We start from the raw sequence: 17,053 nt of genomic DNA on the forward strand, positions 1-17,053 counted from the left end.
AAAATAAAGTTCTCCCTAATAAAAAGTGATTTGCGGTAGCTCTATCTCCGTTCAGACCCTGATTTCTTCCACCTATTGTATTTGGTTCCCAAGTTTGACTTCTGAATGCTTCTCAGTAGAGGAGAAGATTTTCGAAGACATACAGTAAAACATGGTTATACCGAACACCCTTATAATGAATGGATGCTTAAGAATTTCATTCCATGTGACTTTTGTATTGTAAATTTGATGGATATGACGAATTACGCTTATAACAAAGCAAAATCATCCGTCTCTAGCACTTCGTTATAAACATGTTTTACTGTATTGTGTGTTTTTCATTATGACTAACTAAGCCCACCCAAAGTTATAGATCAACACAGTAATCAGAGTTAATTCAAAAGAACTTGATTTGAAGGTATCTTTCTGCTTGCAAAATTTCATTTATGCATATATTCATATTATAAAATATAATAAACAATTGCAAAAATTCATAAAAATACATATTCCAAAGAAATATATTGCATAAATAAGGTGTCTTGAAAAGTTGGTTATCTTCAGTATTTCGACAAAAGGTTGAGAATTGATCATGCAAAAAATTTTCCTGTTGGGAGTTCCAAGAACCAAGAAGATTTTATAAGATGTTGTAATTATTACTACATGACTTGGATTTTTTGTCTTTTATTAAAGCATTTCAATTTTTAAAACGCACTGTAACAATTTGAAAGTAGTCACCGACAAGAACTTTAAATAACAACAATCACTGATAACATTGGTTTACATACTGGTATTACATATCGTGTCTAAGGTAAAATGTTTCTGGCATTTTACTCCCACTAACACAGTGATACACTGAATGTTTTCAAGCAGTTTCAAAATTTCTCACAAGTAAACATGTACAATGAACAAACAAAGACTCAGGGTAGCTCACAAGGAACTATCATGTGAACACTTGAATAAATTAATTTAAAATACCCCAAAACTTCCAATTTCCAAGGGAAAAAATGCATTTTATCATATTTCATTCTTCGCTAGATGCTTTAGGTCACTGTTCATACATGTATACAGCATATGTTGTAAGAATATAATCCAAGCACCATAATCCTACTAGAAGTAGGTCATCACTATGGAAACTAGGTATCCATGACTACCTAGTAAATGCTGTCAGCTGTTGGACAATTTCTGGGTCGACCTGATTCATCAGAAGGTCAAACTTATCCCCTCGCTGTTCCTTACACAAATGTAGCTGAGACATGAGGAAATCCTTCAGGGGCACCGTGTGGACCGGGTCCTGTTTAGAAAGCTGAAAAGAAAAAAAAATATTGAGCTTAAAAAGTTGATTTGGAAAAAGCACTAGACTTATTCTGGTTATAGCACAATCTTAGCATGTTTTTTCACAGGCACTTGACGTTACATATTTTTCTTTTTTCTTTTTAAAAAAAATATACATGTAACATCAAGTGCTTGTGCACTTTATATACAGGTAATATTCTGCACTGTCTTGTGACTTGATGTTTACGTTAATGTTTACATGATGTTTACGTTTATGTTAACCTGGTGTTTATGTTCATGTTTACCTGATGTTTAGGTTTACCTGATATTTACGTTTGTGTTTATCTGATGTTTATGTTTATGTTTACCTGATATTTATGTTTATGTTTACCTGATGTTTATGTTTACCTGATGTTTACGTTTCTCATGTTTACTTGATGTTTACGTTTACCTGATGTTTATGTTTACCTGATGCTTATGTTTACCTGATGTTTACACTGCTCATGTTTACCTGATGTTTATGTTTACCTGATGTTAAGTTTCTCATGTTTACCTGATGTTTACGTTTCTCATGTTCTACTTCCTCCTCATCTGCATCTGTCCCCTGATCTGTATCACTGATCACCAGGGAACTACAAAATTATTTTTAAAAAAATTACAAGATAATTAACAATTCTACAAAATAATTCCCAAAACTACAACATAATTCACAGTATTGTCACAGTAACTAGAATTTGTTTAATTAACCATTTAGGTATTTATATTATCTCTTTTTCAAAATTGTGTATATCTTTTCCAGTTTTGAAATGTGCTTAATTTTTATTAGAAAGTTTTATTAACATATCATATAATAGCATTTACACTTCACACAATTTTTTCAGAATATAAAAATACATAACGAAAAACATACATTTATTCCTCTTTTATGGCAGATTTGATTTATAATTTGAAATGTCTCTCTTTTAAAAATATTATGAAAATTATGAAAAAGTATCATGAGAAGGGGAGCTTACTCTAGCTGTAAGAGAGGATCATCGTCCACTGGTATTCTAGTCACGTCATGTAACACACCCACACACAGAGTTACGATCCCCGCAAACTTCTCATCCACCAGGCTGTCAAGAACATAAAATCAATACCAAGGATTAATTTAATTATATTAGTGGTTTTAGATAATGTTTCTAATGAATTTTTGATCTAATATATAACAATTCCACAGAATTTTGAAATTCTATCATGCTTAAGTTATTCAACAGACCTCCTTCAGCTGGGTTTAATGAGTTTTCTAGTACTTGTCTAATACCATATAAGTAGAATTTTTAGCAAGGATTTAATTTTGGCATTATTAGCGAGGGTGCCAAGATCGCTAAAATTGAATATCGCTAAAAATTAATTGCGTATTATTTGTAATAGCTTCTTTAGTGTGCATTTACAAATCGCTAAATAACCTCTCACTAAAAATAAATTACCAGTTTTTAAGGACAAATTGCTAAATTTGCATCTCGCTAAAATTTCCACTTATACGGTACCATAAATCTGATTGTATATCTGGTGAAGTGATTCAACAGTCCCCTCAAGTTTGACATAAGTTTTAGTGGGTATAATGAAATAATTCTGATCAGGTACCTGGAGTTAACGGAGAGTAATGAAGCTAGAGCTAAAGCAGACAGCTTCCTCCTCTCTGGTTGTGTAATGTAATCCATGTTGTCAAACCAGATGTCCAGCAAAGCCCCAAATAAAGTGTTCACCTGGAGAAAAACACAAGCTTACTTGATTATTTGTGCCCATGACTGTCTACCCTTTGTAAAACACTGTACATGTACAAATGCATGTATACAAAGTACTGTAAATCACTTAATTTACGTGACACCTTATTTTCGTGAGAAAGACATTTACTCTTCATTAATGAGACAAAATTTTCACAAATTGTACATGTGGTTCTGCTCTATATATTCTTTAAGAATACAAATATGTTAAGCCAAAATGATATTTTCGCCTGCAGTCTGTCTCGCATAATTAAGCAAAAATGAAGTTCTCACGAACAAAAAAGAAATTTACAGTACATCTATATGCATGTACAATCAAATTTTCATATCTTGAACTAGATGGGGATGATAAATTAAAAATACATGTATTGAGATTAAAACACTGAGAAAACTTAGGGCTAGGTATTTCCGACACACTTCAACTTATCAATGGTATTCATATTATCAAAATATTGACGATTTTAAGATTTCAAAATAATAACATATTTTTCAACACCAAAACAAATTTGCTGTTAGATTTCCAATTCATCATTAAATAGATAAAAACATGTAATTTCCGTGCTCCACTCACTTCCTCTTGGTACTGTGGCGCCGTCTGTTGGAGAAGTTTCCACATAAACTCTTGATTCTGAAGGACAACTCTCCCAAACAGGGTCAAGTTCATGGAGACCAGCATAGACTGGTTCTACAAAGAGAAATGTCAATCTTACAATAATGCATACTCTTCATAGTCCTATCTCTGGGTATTCTCTGTGAATTATAGATGTATTGAAAGGTTTAATTAAATAAGTATATATATAAGTATAACTCTCGGTATTTTCTGTGAATTTAGGGTCAAACTTTGGAGGCAATCAACATTTTACTGATTTCTTGCAGCATCATTTTTTTTTATATAACTGTAAAGGTGTATGTTTTTTTAAAGGATAAAATTTTGCGATTTCCATGGAACAGAGAATTTGTGTGGGGATTATTTTTGTGGATTAGCATACATGTTCATGAGTACGCTCATACTGTAATATGTGTATATACATTTCATGTGGTTGCATTAAAAAGAATTCCAGTAAAGTATCACCTTGTCTTTCAGAATTGAATCCACTATTGAAACAAACATGTTCATGAATATATCTGGTCCTTCTTTTGGAAATAATTTTAATGCTACTTCTACTACCTAAAAATAAAATAAAGAGCATCAAATACACATATACATCATTGGTGATAAATAAAAATGTACTTTAAATGGCTTAAGTATTAACGACGTTGGATCCTGATATTTAAAGTCTTAAACTTTTTTTGCCAAGTACATGTATATTTTTAGTTTCTACATACATAGCGTAATTAAAATTCAAATCAAAAAATGGGGGTCAATATGCTTCTTTTGGCGCTACAGTTAATTGAGTACGACCATTTTGCACTGAAATTTGTGTCTTAATCAAAAATTACATCTTTGACGTTTTCCCTCCAATATTTTTTATCCAATTAAGGCAAGAAACAAAATGAACTCTAAGTCTATTTGAGAAAAGACACTTTAAAATTGTGTCTAAGAAAAAGTTTCAAATTGCCTCGCATAATCAATTATTTGACCTTTCTGCACTAATAAAATGTGGGGTTTTTTTTGGCATTGAAAATTTAATAAGCAAGAAAATTATTTTAAAGTCTTAAACTTTTTCTGACTAAGCAAATGGGTCAAAGTTATCTTAATTATTCAGAAAAGAACATCAAAAGTGGGGGTATATGATGTAAATTTTCAGATATCACTAAAAAAGTGTAAATTTTACGTTAAAATTGGCTCAACTTTTCCCCGGATTTTCAGAATATATGTCACACTTCGTTGAAAGAATTCATAAGAAATAATTTGATAGATATTTCAGAACCAGCATAAAACATTTTACTGCAAAAAAACAGCTTTGTGTGCAATCAGCATGGAAAAATAGGAATCTAAAGTTAACAGTACTGTTGTAGTTCGAAAGGGAAAAACTGATCATTTTCTTCTAAAAAAAAACTTCCGCCGCAAAATATAGTTTTGAATCTCCATTATTCTTTCTCTGATGCCACTGATCAAATTATAATTATTGTGTATTCCAAAGTTTAATTATATTACATTGTATTTTTATTCTGGGATTCAATAGGCATTCTGTCAGATGTACATACCCGTAATATCAATATCTGTCCATCTTCCCGAATGTCTTTCATTAAGCCATGTAGAGAGGATGCAAGACTATTACAAAAATGCTGGAGAAAAAATGGAAAAATATTAGTTTGTATATATTGTAATTACATGTACTAATAATGATCTATGCTAAGTATTGTTACCATACTTACATGCATGAATTGTTGAGGACACAGAAGAAGGTATGCTTCAATGATCTTTAAACATGTCCTTAGGTTCTCTGTTCCCATTTCTACAAATAATTATTGAAGCAATAAAAGTTCAAGTTTGTCTCATTTCAATTTCATTTCCTGAGTCAAATTTTTAGTTTGACATTTTACAATCTATTTCTATCATCTGTGTACATGTACTTTTGAGTATTTATTTTTTTGAAAGGAAAGTGCTGACTGAAAAAAAGCATAAAGGTGGTAAACTTTCATAAATGTTTGATCAAGTAAAAACTGATATCTAATGATTCTTTCCGAAACAAAAGCAGTCTCTGTAGAAATGACACCCCAAGGCAAAACCTCATAATACCTATATTTGAAAATTTTCACGAGATAGCACATCCATAAATGCACCAAATGAGCAGATCTTGTTAAAATAATGCTTATGATCAAGCTATCCCTGACATTACCCAGCAGTCCTGGCATGTTTCTGTACAGTTGTAGGAGGTGGTCGTTGGGAGCTGGAGAGTTTCTGACCGTCTCTAACCATAGGTCCAGTCCGTCCTCCGCAAGATAGACATGCTGGTCCTGCGTGACGTCCGTGCTGATCTGAATCACTGGCAGGAGGAACTCGTACATTGTCGTACAAGTAGACCCAAAGCCCTGAAAATGTAAACGTTGAATGATTCACTGACAAAACCAGGAATTGCTGATAAGACTGTAGCTCTACCAGTTTGTACTTTTCATAATGGAAGAGGCAAATTTCACCTGGACTGGTAAGATTTTGTTTAAGTTTTATTTTTACAGACATTTTGCATTTTTAAAGTATTTTTAAAACTTACTCCCAGTTTTTACAACAAAAAATTAACATTAACAAAATTAATTAAGGAAGGATATCATTTTAAAATAATTTTACAAATCAAAAAGAAGTGAAACCAGCCCCTGGAATCACTAATCAGGTGCTCTTAAAACGGGGCTTTTCATCCCAAAGTGATTGAACCTGTCTGACTGCCACATTTCTCTTTCCTTTCCAAGTCATTGCCTCTACAAACATAGACCAAGACTCTTCCCTAGCAGGTTCTTTAACCTATCAAATCCTGGTTTTGACTTCAAATGCAATGAGCCAAGGAGAAAAACTGTGACAGGCCAGAACAGGATTTGAACACGGGCCCTCTGAATCACAAGTCAAGAGCTCCATCAACTGAGATTTTACACATAGCTCTGGTATATTACCAGTACATGTACAGTTATATATACATAAAACAGAAGAAATGACTTTACAGACTCTTCAAAATAGAAAGAAACTGTCTGCTCTTGGTTATGCAGTAAATGAACAATTGACTGTTACACTTTTTCCTCACTAAAAACTTGACATTTTGCCTCTTTATGGTGAAAACCTACCTTTACTAGATGCACCAGTGTTGTCAGAATAGCACACTTCAGCATGTTATGCTCCTGAGCCTCCTGCCACAAAATCTGTAGATACTGGAGGAGGGAACTAGCATAGGGTTTGATCTGGCCACCAGTCCGCTCAATCAAGAAAGATATCACATGCAAAATCTGCATCTAAGGGAGAAGGTAGCAAAGTTTGTGAGCATGATATGAAAGATTAGAATGTTGTTTATATTTTAAGAACAATGTATGATAATTTTTATTTAGCACTTTTCTGATTTTTTTTCTGCGGTTATAGTACTAGGAGACAGATGAAGAATAACGTGTACATCTACTAAAACAGGTGTAAAATTATATCATATACTGTATACAGGGTAATTTTCATCCCTTATTTCCCCTTTTCTCCTAATTTCAAGTGGGAGAATTGGAAATAAAACAAATTGAAGAAAGATAGCGATAACTCTTTTAAAACAATTGTGTCTGGGCAAAGTTAAAAAAATTGAATTTTGGTGAAAGATAGCAAAAATAACCCTGTGGGCAGTATCTACCTTTGTATCACATTCCTGGACTTCCTTTAGGAGATCAAACAACAGAGAAAACATGGAATCCAAATACTGAAACAAAAAGAGGAATTCATCAGCACATTCTCAGTCAAAATATCCTTAAATCTTTTGTTCGTGTTTTTTATTCGATTACTGTAAATGTATTACATTTGGCTGTGTATTCTTTTTAGCTCTTTTGGCGGAAAGGAACTTCCGCTAATTCAAGTACAACGCTAAATGTTTTGCAAATAAACACATAAATAAGAACATTAAGATATCCGCTAAATCAAATCTATGCTAACTTGTTTAAAAACCAATTTCCACCAAATATCGTACACGCTAAATACAGTAAAACAGTTATAGCGAAGTCCTGGGGACCGGTGAATTTAATTCGCTATATCCGAAATTCGTTATATCCATATAACGAATTCGTATAACTATATATAGCGAATTCGAAATTTGCATGTTTTCCTTCAAGTGTTTCTACCAAATATGTTAGGGAAGCAAATTTTACAAAATATACCTTCGATAACTAAGGTTTATTTTTAATTATTATGAATTGAATTTTTATATTCAAATGCTAAAAGAATATAAAGTCAGTTCAATTTATCAAACTTTGAGATCTTTGAAAGTTTGTTATAAAAGATGTAAATTTCATTATATCTAACCTCAACGGGACTCAAAATCAGTTCGCTATATCCGTAAATTCGTTATATCAGAGTTCGTTATAACCGTAAAATTTTACAAAGATTTGTTAAAAATTTTGCCGGGGATCCAGAAAGACTTCGCTGTATCCGTGAATTCGCTATATTTGTTGTTCGTACTAAACGAGTTTTACTGTATAATACATTATTAAATTTTATAGTAATTTTCACAATTTTAAAATTTCTAACTTACTGGTAAGAACTGCTCAACACTGAATTCAAAATCATCTACAGGTAAATGAAGTTAAGAAAAGTAATGATTTACGTGTGCATGTTTTCCTTTCTTAAAGACATGTTTAAACTAATATTTTTTTATTATGGAAGTAAAGAGAAAAAAAAAGAATCTTTTATTGTGGGTTATGAGGTGATATCCAATGTCTTTTATATTCATAACACTTTTTGACATTGGTATAGAGTATAGCACTGGAATATTATTGATCAACATTGACAAATTTAAATATTCAAATTAATTTTAATTTTAATATGTAAAGGATATCAGTTTTGAGAGTCATGGCTGATTCTATTCTGACTACTAAGTCTTCTGATTGGTTGAGGAGAGAAATGATGGCCTGGTACAAAGTCGGGCGCAGAGAGAAGGACATCTTGACCCCAACCCAATGGGCACACAGCCAGATAATCCTCCGATGGATGATGCGGTAACTGAAAAGTAGATATTGCAATAAAATACTATAGATTCCTACAGCGATAAATTTATTATTGGGTAATTTGACTAATTTCACAAGAGGAAACACTTGCAAAATAAAATTACTCCCATTTTCTTCTTACATTGCAAAACTACAAGTCCATTGATGGTGGTAATCATAAGAGCATTACCAAATTTTTTTTCTTCTGATTTGATGTGTCTGAAGACATTTCTCAATAATTAATAGTCGCATAAAATAAGGAATATATAGCTATAATTCATAAAGGTATTGAGAGTGAAAACATTTTGATTTTTAAAATGTTAAGAATTTACCAGTGAAAGGTTTTATTTTATTTTCAAACAATCAATAACAGAATAAGTAAATTAGCCTCTTACTTTTGGTGCTTTATATTAAGTTCCTGAAGTAGTTCGGAGGAGAACCATTTGTCGAAATCCACATCATCAAACAGATCAAAAGCTGAGAGACCAACTGCATTGTACACTGAAATCATCAAACAAATCATCATCATTGTCATTACATGTATCAACATCATTAAATGAGAATCATTAAAAATAAAATCCCATAACTCTGATTATACCTGCATCTTTACTGAGAATCCCAATCATGTCCTCTGGATCACAAGGTGCCTGTATGGCCTGGACAAGTTCAAGGACAACTGGGACCAAGGAGGTCCGGAATTCCTTAAACAGTGTAAGATACAGCACTTCTGAGCTGGGCTGCAACATAAATGTAATCGTATAATGTCCTGCTTTTGCACGAAATATGATAAAAAAAATCAAATTATAATAAATACAACAGTGCTGTTCAAAGAATTATCAGGAGGAATGGTAGGCATTAGAGTGGCAGGATGTGTCATGGCCATTTTATATACTTTTTCTACCTCCTGACAAAGAAGGTGAGTAGTTAGTTCGAAGACGATGTTTGGCACAAATTGTTTACCACCCTGCCCCCTTAGTCTAAATGAGGAATATGTACCTAATAATGTAAAATGTACCTACTCTAAGTGAATACTTGTAGGAATCTCCACCTTCTTCTAAACCTGCAAACAATCAAAAGATCATTCACCCTTATCAAAAATAAAAATAAGTAACACATTTATACACATGTAGATGTAATATATTCTGGCAGTGACAATTAGCTGTACTCACAGAAGCCCTCGGGATCAGCGTCCCAGTGACTGAGATCCTCTGACGTTAACAGGAAGTACTGCGAGATCAGACGACGACAAATCTCATGTAGCGTACCGTAATGAAAAAAATCCATCTTAATTTTATACGCTGCCATCTTGACGGCATCAGTTTGCTCTGGAAATACAGGAAAGTTTATTGCAATACTATAAATTAGCAAATCTTAGTACAAAACATTTTACAGATATCGTTTCAATTTTATCTAAAAGTACCTGGAGACTTCATAGGTCTGTACACGTCACTGGATAGAATTCCCTTCATCAAATTAAAACAGTTTACGGTGAATCTCTCAAACAGCAAACCTGGAGTAAAAATAAAGCAGTGAGATTATGAAGAATTGAAAACCTATACACGTAGGTGTTCATGACAGCATTTGCTAGTTATACATTGTGTTCCTAACTGAAAAATGAATGGATTTTTTTAAAATTCAGGGCTTAAAACATTGATCAAAGAATATTTTTAAGAGCTTTCTTGAACCTTAGTTTTTCCCGTACTTTTCATTTACCTTTTTCTGACATAGAGAAATTATACGTGACCACAAATTCAAGGGTAGGTCTGATCAGCTGTATAAAGGAGATAGGATGGTTGTCCAGTAAATCTAACAACTGAAAAAGAAAAACATTTCATTCCAACAAGATTAGGGTGAAAGACAATAAATTTCACACTGACATGTTTTTAGGCACCTTCCTAGATATCATTTGCCATTTTCCCTGCAGTATGGGAAAATCTTTCCCAAAACTATATAGACATGCTAAATATTTTTATTTGTGTACTATGTATTTCAATTACCGTAAAATCCCGTGTATAGAGCGCAATGTTGTAAAAGACGCACCCCCAACTTTAGGGGTAAAAATCCTGAAAAAAAACGCTGGTCCTATGTAAAAAGCGCATCCCAAAAATGCAGAATTTGGATGTGACATTACTTTTTCTAGTACAGTAACTTAAAATAAAATAATGAAAAATTTACGAATCTCAAACGAATGTAGAACGTCAGTTTTTTCACTTTACATATTCAAGTGTGCATGTGTGAACATTTTAATTTAATCTTTGTAATAGTTATCTAACAAGAGGAAATAATACTTGATTATTTTCTTTTTAATTAATTCCAAGCCAAGCGTGTTATCAATTTATGCTTACCAGTAGAATGCATATATACCAAGCGCGTGTCAGTATGTACGTAAACTGGGTCATACCCAAGCGATATTAATGTAAAAAATTTGGCTTTTAGTAATTAAACAGTTCTTGGTATCCATTGATAATTTTCTTGAATGTAATTGACTGTTTTTACAAATACGTTTATATGTGCTTACACTGGCTAGTGTTTTAATAACGCAGGTGTTGAAGTGATAATTGTTATATAAATAATGGTCATGGCCTACGTGACAACATAGACTGAAGTTTAATATAGCAATGACACGGCAATAGAATCCTTAACGATTTGGAACTGGAATTACATATCTAAAATTTAAAAGAATAAAAATAAGTTATAGAATTGAGAATAATTCAGAAAACATCAAAAAGATTATAGCTGGTGATGATATAAGCGACGGTAGTTCAAAATGGCGGAATATGCAATGGAAATAAAATATAAACAAAGATCGTTTTTCATTAGAATTTTATTTTTGAAAAGGTTTTCTTTCTTTCAACACTAAGGGTATATGTTTATTTCTACAACAGGTAGGGCTTACGTATATAACTCTGAAATTAGATTAACTTTGACGTACCGTATATACTCGCCTATAAGTCGATATTTTGGGAGTTAGATATTTGTCTAAAACTCTATGTCCGACTTATAGGCGAGTCATAAAGAGATATTTTTCTGGAAGCAAAAACTTAGTATTTTATTTGCATTTCCGACGATTATCGAAGAAAATGTCTGGATATAATATATGAAAATTTATGTATTGTTTTATTATATACCTAATGTGTATCACCCAATTTTACTGTAGATTTAACGCAATCACGTGACGTCGTGATCCGATTTTCCGGATCACCAACATGTTGTTTTCTGAATCCATATCACCACTCTCTGAAACTGATGACGTAGTACGCAGAAACTTGACGTTATTTTTCTTGCACGTTAAAAAGTCCCTTGTAATTATGTGTTGTTTTATGGATAAATGTTATGCAATTGATCTACAAAGTTTTCTTTTGCTATATTTTGCTAGTTATGAGGGGGTATATAATAAATTTATCATTATAACAGTAACTTGATCCGAAGAGCCGTATCACGTCTCGTTGACAGGCGCGGATCATCAGATCAAACTCGACGCTTCGCTTCTCGTTTGATCTGATGATCCGCGCCACAACTCGACGTGATACGACCCTTCGGATCAAGTTACTGTTATAATAATATATATTTATTATACATATAAAGTACATGATTTTACATATTTTAAACATTTTATTTGTATTTTTAGTGAGCATTGCCTTTTAAAAATAATTTAAGTTAAATATTAGTGTCATATCGAAAAATATTGATTGAAACCAGGTTAAAACATCAATTGATTTACTTGAAATTGGCATTCGATTTTGGCAAAAAATGTACCGACTTATAAGCGGGTCAATAGCAAATCCCACCAAAATAACGTCAAAAAATACACCCGACTTATATGCGGACCGACTTATAGGCGAGTATATACGGTAATTGGTTACAAAGGATAATCAATTCAAATGGATCAGGAAAATGGTCCTCGGCACTGAGAATGTGACCTGAAAAAAAGGGGTTGAATTTTCTTCCTATGTATTGAGCGCATCCCTACTTTTGAACAATTTTCTGACGAAAAAAAGTGCGTCCAATACAAGGGATTTAACGGTAAGGCTCACAATCCCCCAATTCATTCATATAAAATGTAGTTTAATGCTTACAATACAAGTATTCTAAAATAAATTCAAATTTATAAAAGGTAAAATGTAAATACATTTAGCATATCTTGTGGGGCAAAAGTGAACAACAGTATTTTGACTTGACAGATTTATAAAGAAATAAATGAAAGTAATCTCATGAAAAGTTATCTCCCTTTTCAAAGCATCAATGTACCTAAATACCCATACTTACAATTTTAGTAATCATAAGAATCATTTTCTGACATTTCTCAAGAACTTGGTGATTCCCCCACATACTCTGTCCTAAAAATAGATTTTAACAACATGTAAATTAAGAGAAAATAATTGAGTAAGAGAGATAATGCTCCAACAAACTCTGGGTCAAGTAAGAAATCAAAGAAGAAAAATGTTGTTTACAAACTGAATAAGCTATTTTGTTGCATTTGATCAGTATATTTCAATTTACTACTTACTAAAGCCCAGGACCTGCTTCATTCTGACAAATATCTGGTTTAAAAAGCTTGACATGTCCTGGTTAGTTGAGGGATCTTTGGTGCCGTAAACAATCTGTTTCCTGATAACTGATAAAACACACACATTACAACAAGAATCATTTCAAATAAAGACAGTTATCATTACTCTAATACTCTGGTCTGAATTTTCATACATTACAATGTTCAATAATTTAGACAAAGAACATGTAATATTGAGAACTACTGCAAAAGCAAACTACCTTTTTTTTTAAAGAAGTAAGTGATGTGGTTTCAGTAATTTTAAAGGGGTTAAATTTAGTAGTCTAAGCAAAAAAAAAATTGTGGACAATTTTTGTAGACAGCCAATCCCTTTGTTTGTCAAATGTTTACCTCAACAGAGAAAACAACAAAAATTGCTGTTCAATGAAGAATTATGAAACCACATTACATACATGTACCTGTAAATAATTATAAGTATTCAAACGTAAAACATATACATGTACATTTACTCTGAGAGACCAGGATTTTTCAGGATCTTACTTTTACAAGACAGGTTTGCCCTATCCATTGCTGGTCCCATTTCATCACTATGGACTTGTGAGAGTTCAGCAAATAGGTCAAGATCTCTGATCCAAAGTCCATAAACAAACCCAAATATCTCCCCAGTCAACTGAAACCATCAAAGAAAAAATGACAGTGTCCACCAAAATGTACATGTGTGTATATGATCCTCCAGAAAATCAAAATCATAAAAAGAGAAAAATATCTTTCAAGCTAAAAAAATATAGAAAAAATACAGTAAAAGTAGAATATTTAGCAAGGATTTAATTTTGGCATTACTAGCGAGGATGCTGACATCGCTAAAATTGAATATCCCTAAAAATTGATTGCGTATTATTTGTAATAGCTTCTTAAGTTAGCATTTCAAAATCGCTAAAATTACTTCTCGCTAAAAATAAAATACCAGATTTCAGGTAGAAATCGCTAAATTTGGGTCTCGCTAAAATTTCCACTTATACGGTATACATGTACAAAAATATTATACCAAACTTATAAAGATATTAATATCATATTTTACTTTTTGTCTCTTGTGTTGCTATAAATGAAATATAATATTAAACTTGCTTCTTCAAACAGCTTTCTATCAGGAGGAAGTCTTTTTGAGGCCAGAGTTTTTGTCACATGATGAAGAATGAGGAGTGCTCTCTCTTGGATAAGTAAGTCTTCACAGCGAACAGCTTGGAAAAGAGCAGGAAGAAGGGAATTCCAGTTACGAGGACAGTCCAATCGGGCTATCTTAGAAATCAACACTGCCAGCTGAGTAGCGATCTGAAAAATTCATAAACAAATCTTTATTAATATCAGAAGATATTGCCCATCACAAATGAAAATGTTATGTTTTTCTTCTAAAGCTTAAAACTTGGTGGATGCTTAGTCAAAAGACTATTACTGTTAGACTTCTCTTGAACCTTGCTTTCAAACACCACCAAAAAAAGATCCAGTTTTATTGATCAAATTCAAAATGAGAGGGTGAATACAAATTTTGATAACTCATTTTTAGGAAAAAACATAAGCACTTAAATGAAATATCCCTTACAATCTGATCATTTCCTTATAAAGGATTCTCTTAATTGTATCTCTTTTACGATAAATTATTTGTGTGGCATTTAAGAGGCATACCTGTGGAACTGGCTCAGAAAAATTGGAAATTAGCTTGGACTTCAGTCTCTCCTTTTCATCTTCAGACATGGCACTGTAAATGAAATTTACTGAATTTAACTGTTACATCATATTGAAGGATGATACTGATTTGTACTATAAATAACTGTGTATCAGCTTTTGATACAGCTGTTGCAATGTAAACATTAAATATTAGTACTAAGCTAACTGATAGAATGAAATGATTATGATTGTTTTCTTACTTTGGGGCTGTTTTCCTCCAATAACGCTCCACTCCATTCTTACAATACAACACTGCTAACCATCTCACATTTGTGCCGATATTATGATTGGAAAATATTTCCTAAGAAAAAAAAAACAGATCTTGTACAATTAAAGAAGCCTTAACCTGAAACTGTAGCATTAAGTGTACATCATAACATGCTAACGATGATTTAATTTTTTTTGGCAAACAGATTATTTTAATCAGATTGCCTTTTCTTGGCACAAAGAATTAGAAAAGCCCAGTCACTTAAATGTTAGAACATATACTTTTAAAATATAATTGTGCCAGATAATATGATTTTGTTCTTTTTTTATAAAGGTTCAAGAGGGCTTTAATCAAAAAATAAAAATTATGATTATAATTAAGCGGACTATAAAGGTGGTACACCAGGCGCGTAGCTGCCTATACGCAAGTACGCAAGTGCGTACACATCATTTTCAAAATAAAAAAAAAAGAAAAGTTTAGCTGCAGAAAGAAAAAAAAAAAAAAAAGAAAGAGAGAGATTTATGCCATTGAAAAAAAGGTATTATCTTTCTTGCAACATTAAAAGAGTCTTACTGTTTCTATTCAAATTTTGTCCATTTTATCGTTAAAATCCAGTCTTTTATAAAATATAATTCCTAAATGTGTGTTCCTAAGAAAATATTGTTGAACCAAAATTTTCAACTGGTTAATAGCCCCCTTGGCCCAGAAATTGAGGCAATCAAAAATTTGATGAAGGAAAGCTTTTTCTAAGTGACATTGATCTAAAGAAAAAGTTACAAGGGTCTTGGACGAGTATTGAATTTCCGTTGAAAAAGAATAAATATCGATAAACAAAAAAAGAAAAAAAGAAAAAGTAAACTTCAAATTACTGAACAAAGTAAATAAGAATATAGATCATTTATGAATATCTTCTTTTACTGATGTTACCGATTTATAGAATATAAGTACTCTCACATTGTTTAAGCTATCAGAATATAAAGGTTATCAAAAGACCCACACCCCCGTTTATATTTTGAAATAAACTCCAATGATAACTTATTAAATTACTTCTCTCAATTTTACATTTCACACTTGTAAAATTTCCAGTACCAATATATTCGTAAATTAATTTGATCAAATTATCCTTCTCTTCCTGAAGTATCCATGGAAGTGTAACTTTTCTTGAGAAAAGAGGTAATACCATGTTGATTTTTTTAAAGGAAAATGACTGAAAAATAAAGTAGGTAAAAATAGCTACTTTGGGTGGGCTTTGCCCCCTGGCCCCCCACAAGGGCTTCGACCCACTGGGGGCCTCAGGGCGGCCCCCAGACCCCCGACCATTTTCTGCGTACACTTCATTTCAATGCTGGCTACACGCCTGTACACTATGATTTTGATCAAAACTGAATATGACAGAGTAGGAGCTTTGAATTTAATCTCAAATTCTTCTACTGATGATCAAGTTAAACCTTAAAAAGTTCAATGCTTACACTTAGAATAGTATAGAATCCTGGTTGTGTTTCCCATTGCTGAAGTTGGCGTTCGGCTGGTTTTAAAACATCGGCATTCTGGCAACAAGCATTAGTCAAGGTCTCTAAAACCAGAGGACCAGAGCTCGAAAGATCCATTTTCAATCAGATTGATTTCTCCATACTAAAATAACACGCACATGCTTACTTATGGGGACTTCCCAGTTCTAACGCTTTATGAGTTTGCATGACATCAGTATCAAAATGAACGACTTACGCTAGTCTTACTAAAAAAAAAATGCAATTAAACGTAAAACTAATTGACTGAGTAACTTGAAAATCAAATGAATATTGAAATGTTGACTATCCCATGGGGGCTGCCATTTTTCATTGTAAAAATATTCGAATTGGTAACGTAATCATGTTCCGGGAAATGTTATTGATTTCATTTAAATTTTATGTTAACTTATTATTGGTCAATGTAAGATAAAATAATTTCACTTCAAATTTTCTTATTAGCTAAGGTAAAGTTAAACTACTAACTGAATTCAGAGAG

At 32.4% G+C, this 17,053-nt stretch overlaps 1 protein-coding gene across 1 annotated transcript; it reads right to left on the reverse strand.

The window, feature by feature from the left end:
* Nucleotides 1–506: 506 nt before the first annotated feature.
* On the reverse strand, nt 507–16,869 carry LOC134259201 (importin-11-like). The gene is made up of 26 exons (XM_062741800.1): nt 16,519–16,869; nt 15,042–15,142; nt 14,800–14,872; nt 14,245–14,448; nt 13,660–13,789; nt 13,120–13,227; nt 12,879–12,949; nt 10,326–10,425; nt 10,033–10,122; nt 9,782–9,937; nt 9,632–9,672; nt 9,211–9,349; nt 9,008–9,113; nt 8,465–8,628; nt 8,162–8,202; nt 7,271–7,336; nt 6,732–6,896; nt 5,801–5,993; nt 5,337–5,416; nt 5,166–5,246; nt 4,090–4,185; nt 3,589–3,702; nt 2,878–2,999; nt 2,265–2,366; nt 1,805–1,883; nt 507–1,282 (listed from the first exon to the last, which is right to left on the reverse strand). The coding sequence occupies exons 1-26, from the start codon at nt 16,654–16,656 to the stop codon at nt 1,127–1,129; spliced, it is 2,916 nt and encodes a 971-aa protein (XP_062597784.1). The 5' UTR covers nt 16,657–16,869; the 3' UTR covers nt 507–1,126.
* Between the last annotated feature and the right edge of the window lie 184 nt (nt 16,870–17,053).

This window comes from Saccostrea cucullata, unplaced genomic scaffold (assembly GCF_032062105.1).
Source record: "Saccostrea cucullata isolate Sc308-1 unplaced genomic scaffold, CSIRO_AGI_Scuc_v1 ctg1365, whole genome shotgun sequence".
NCBI classification, from domain to species: Eukaryota; Metazoa; Mollusca; class Bivalvia; order Ostreida; family Ostreidae; genus Saccostrea; species Saccostrea cuccullata.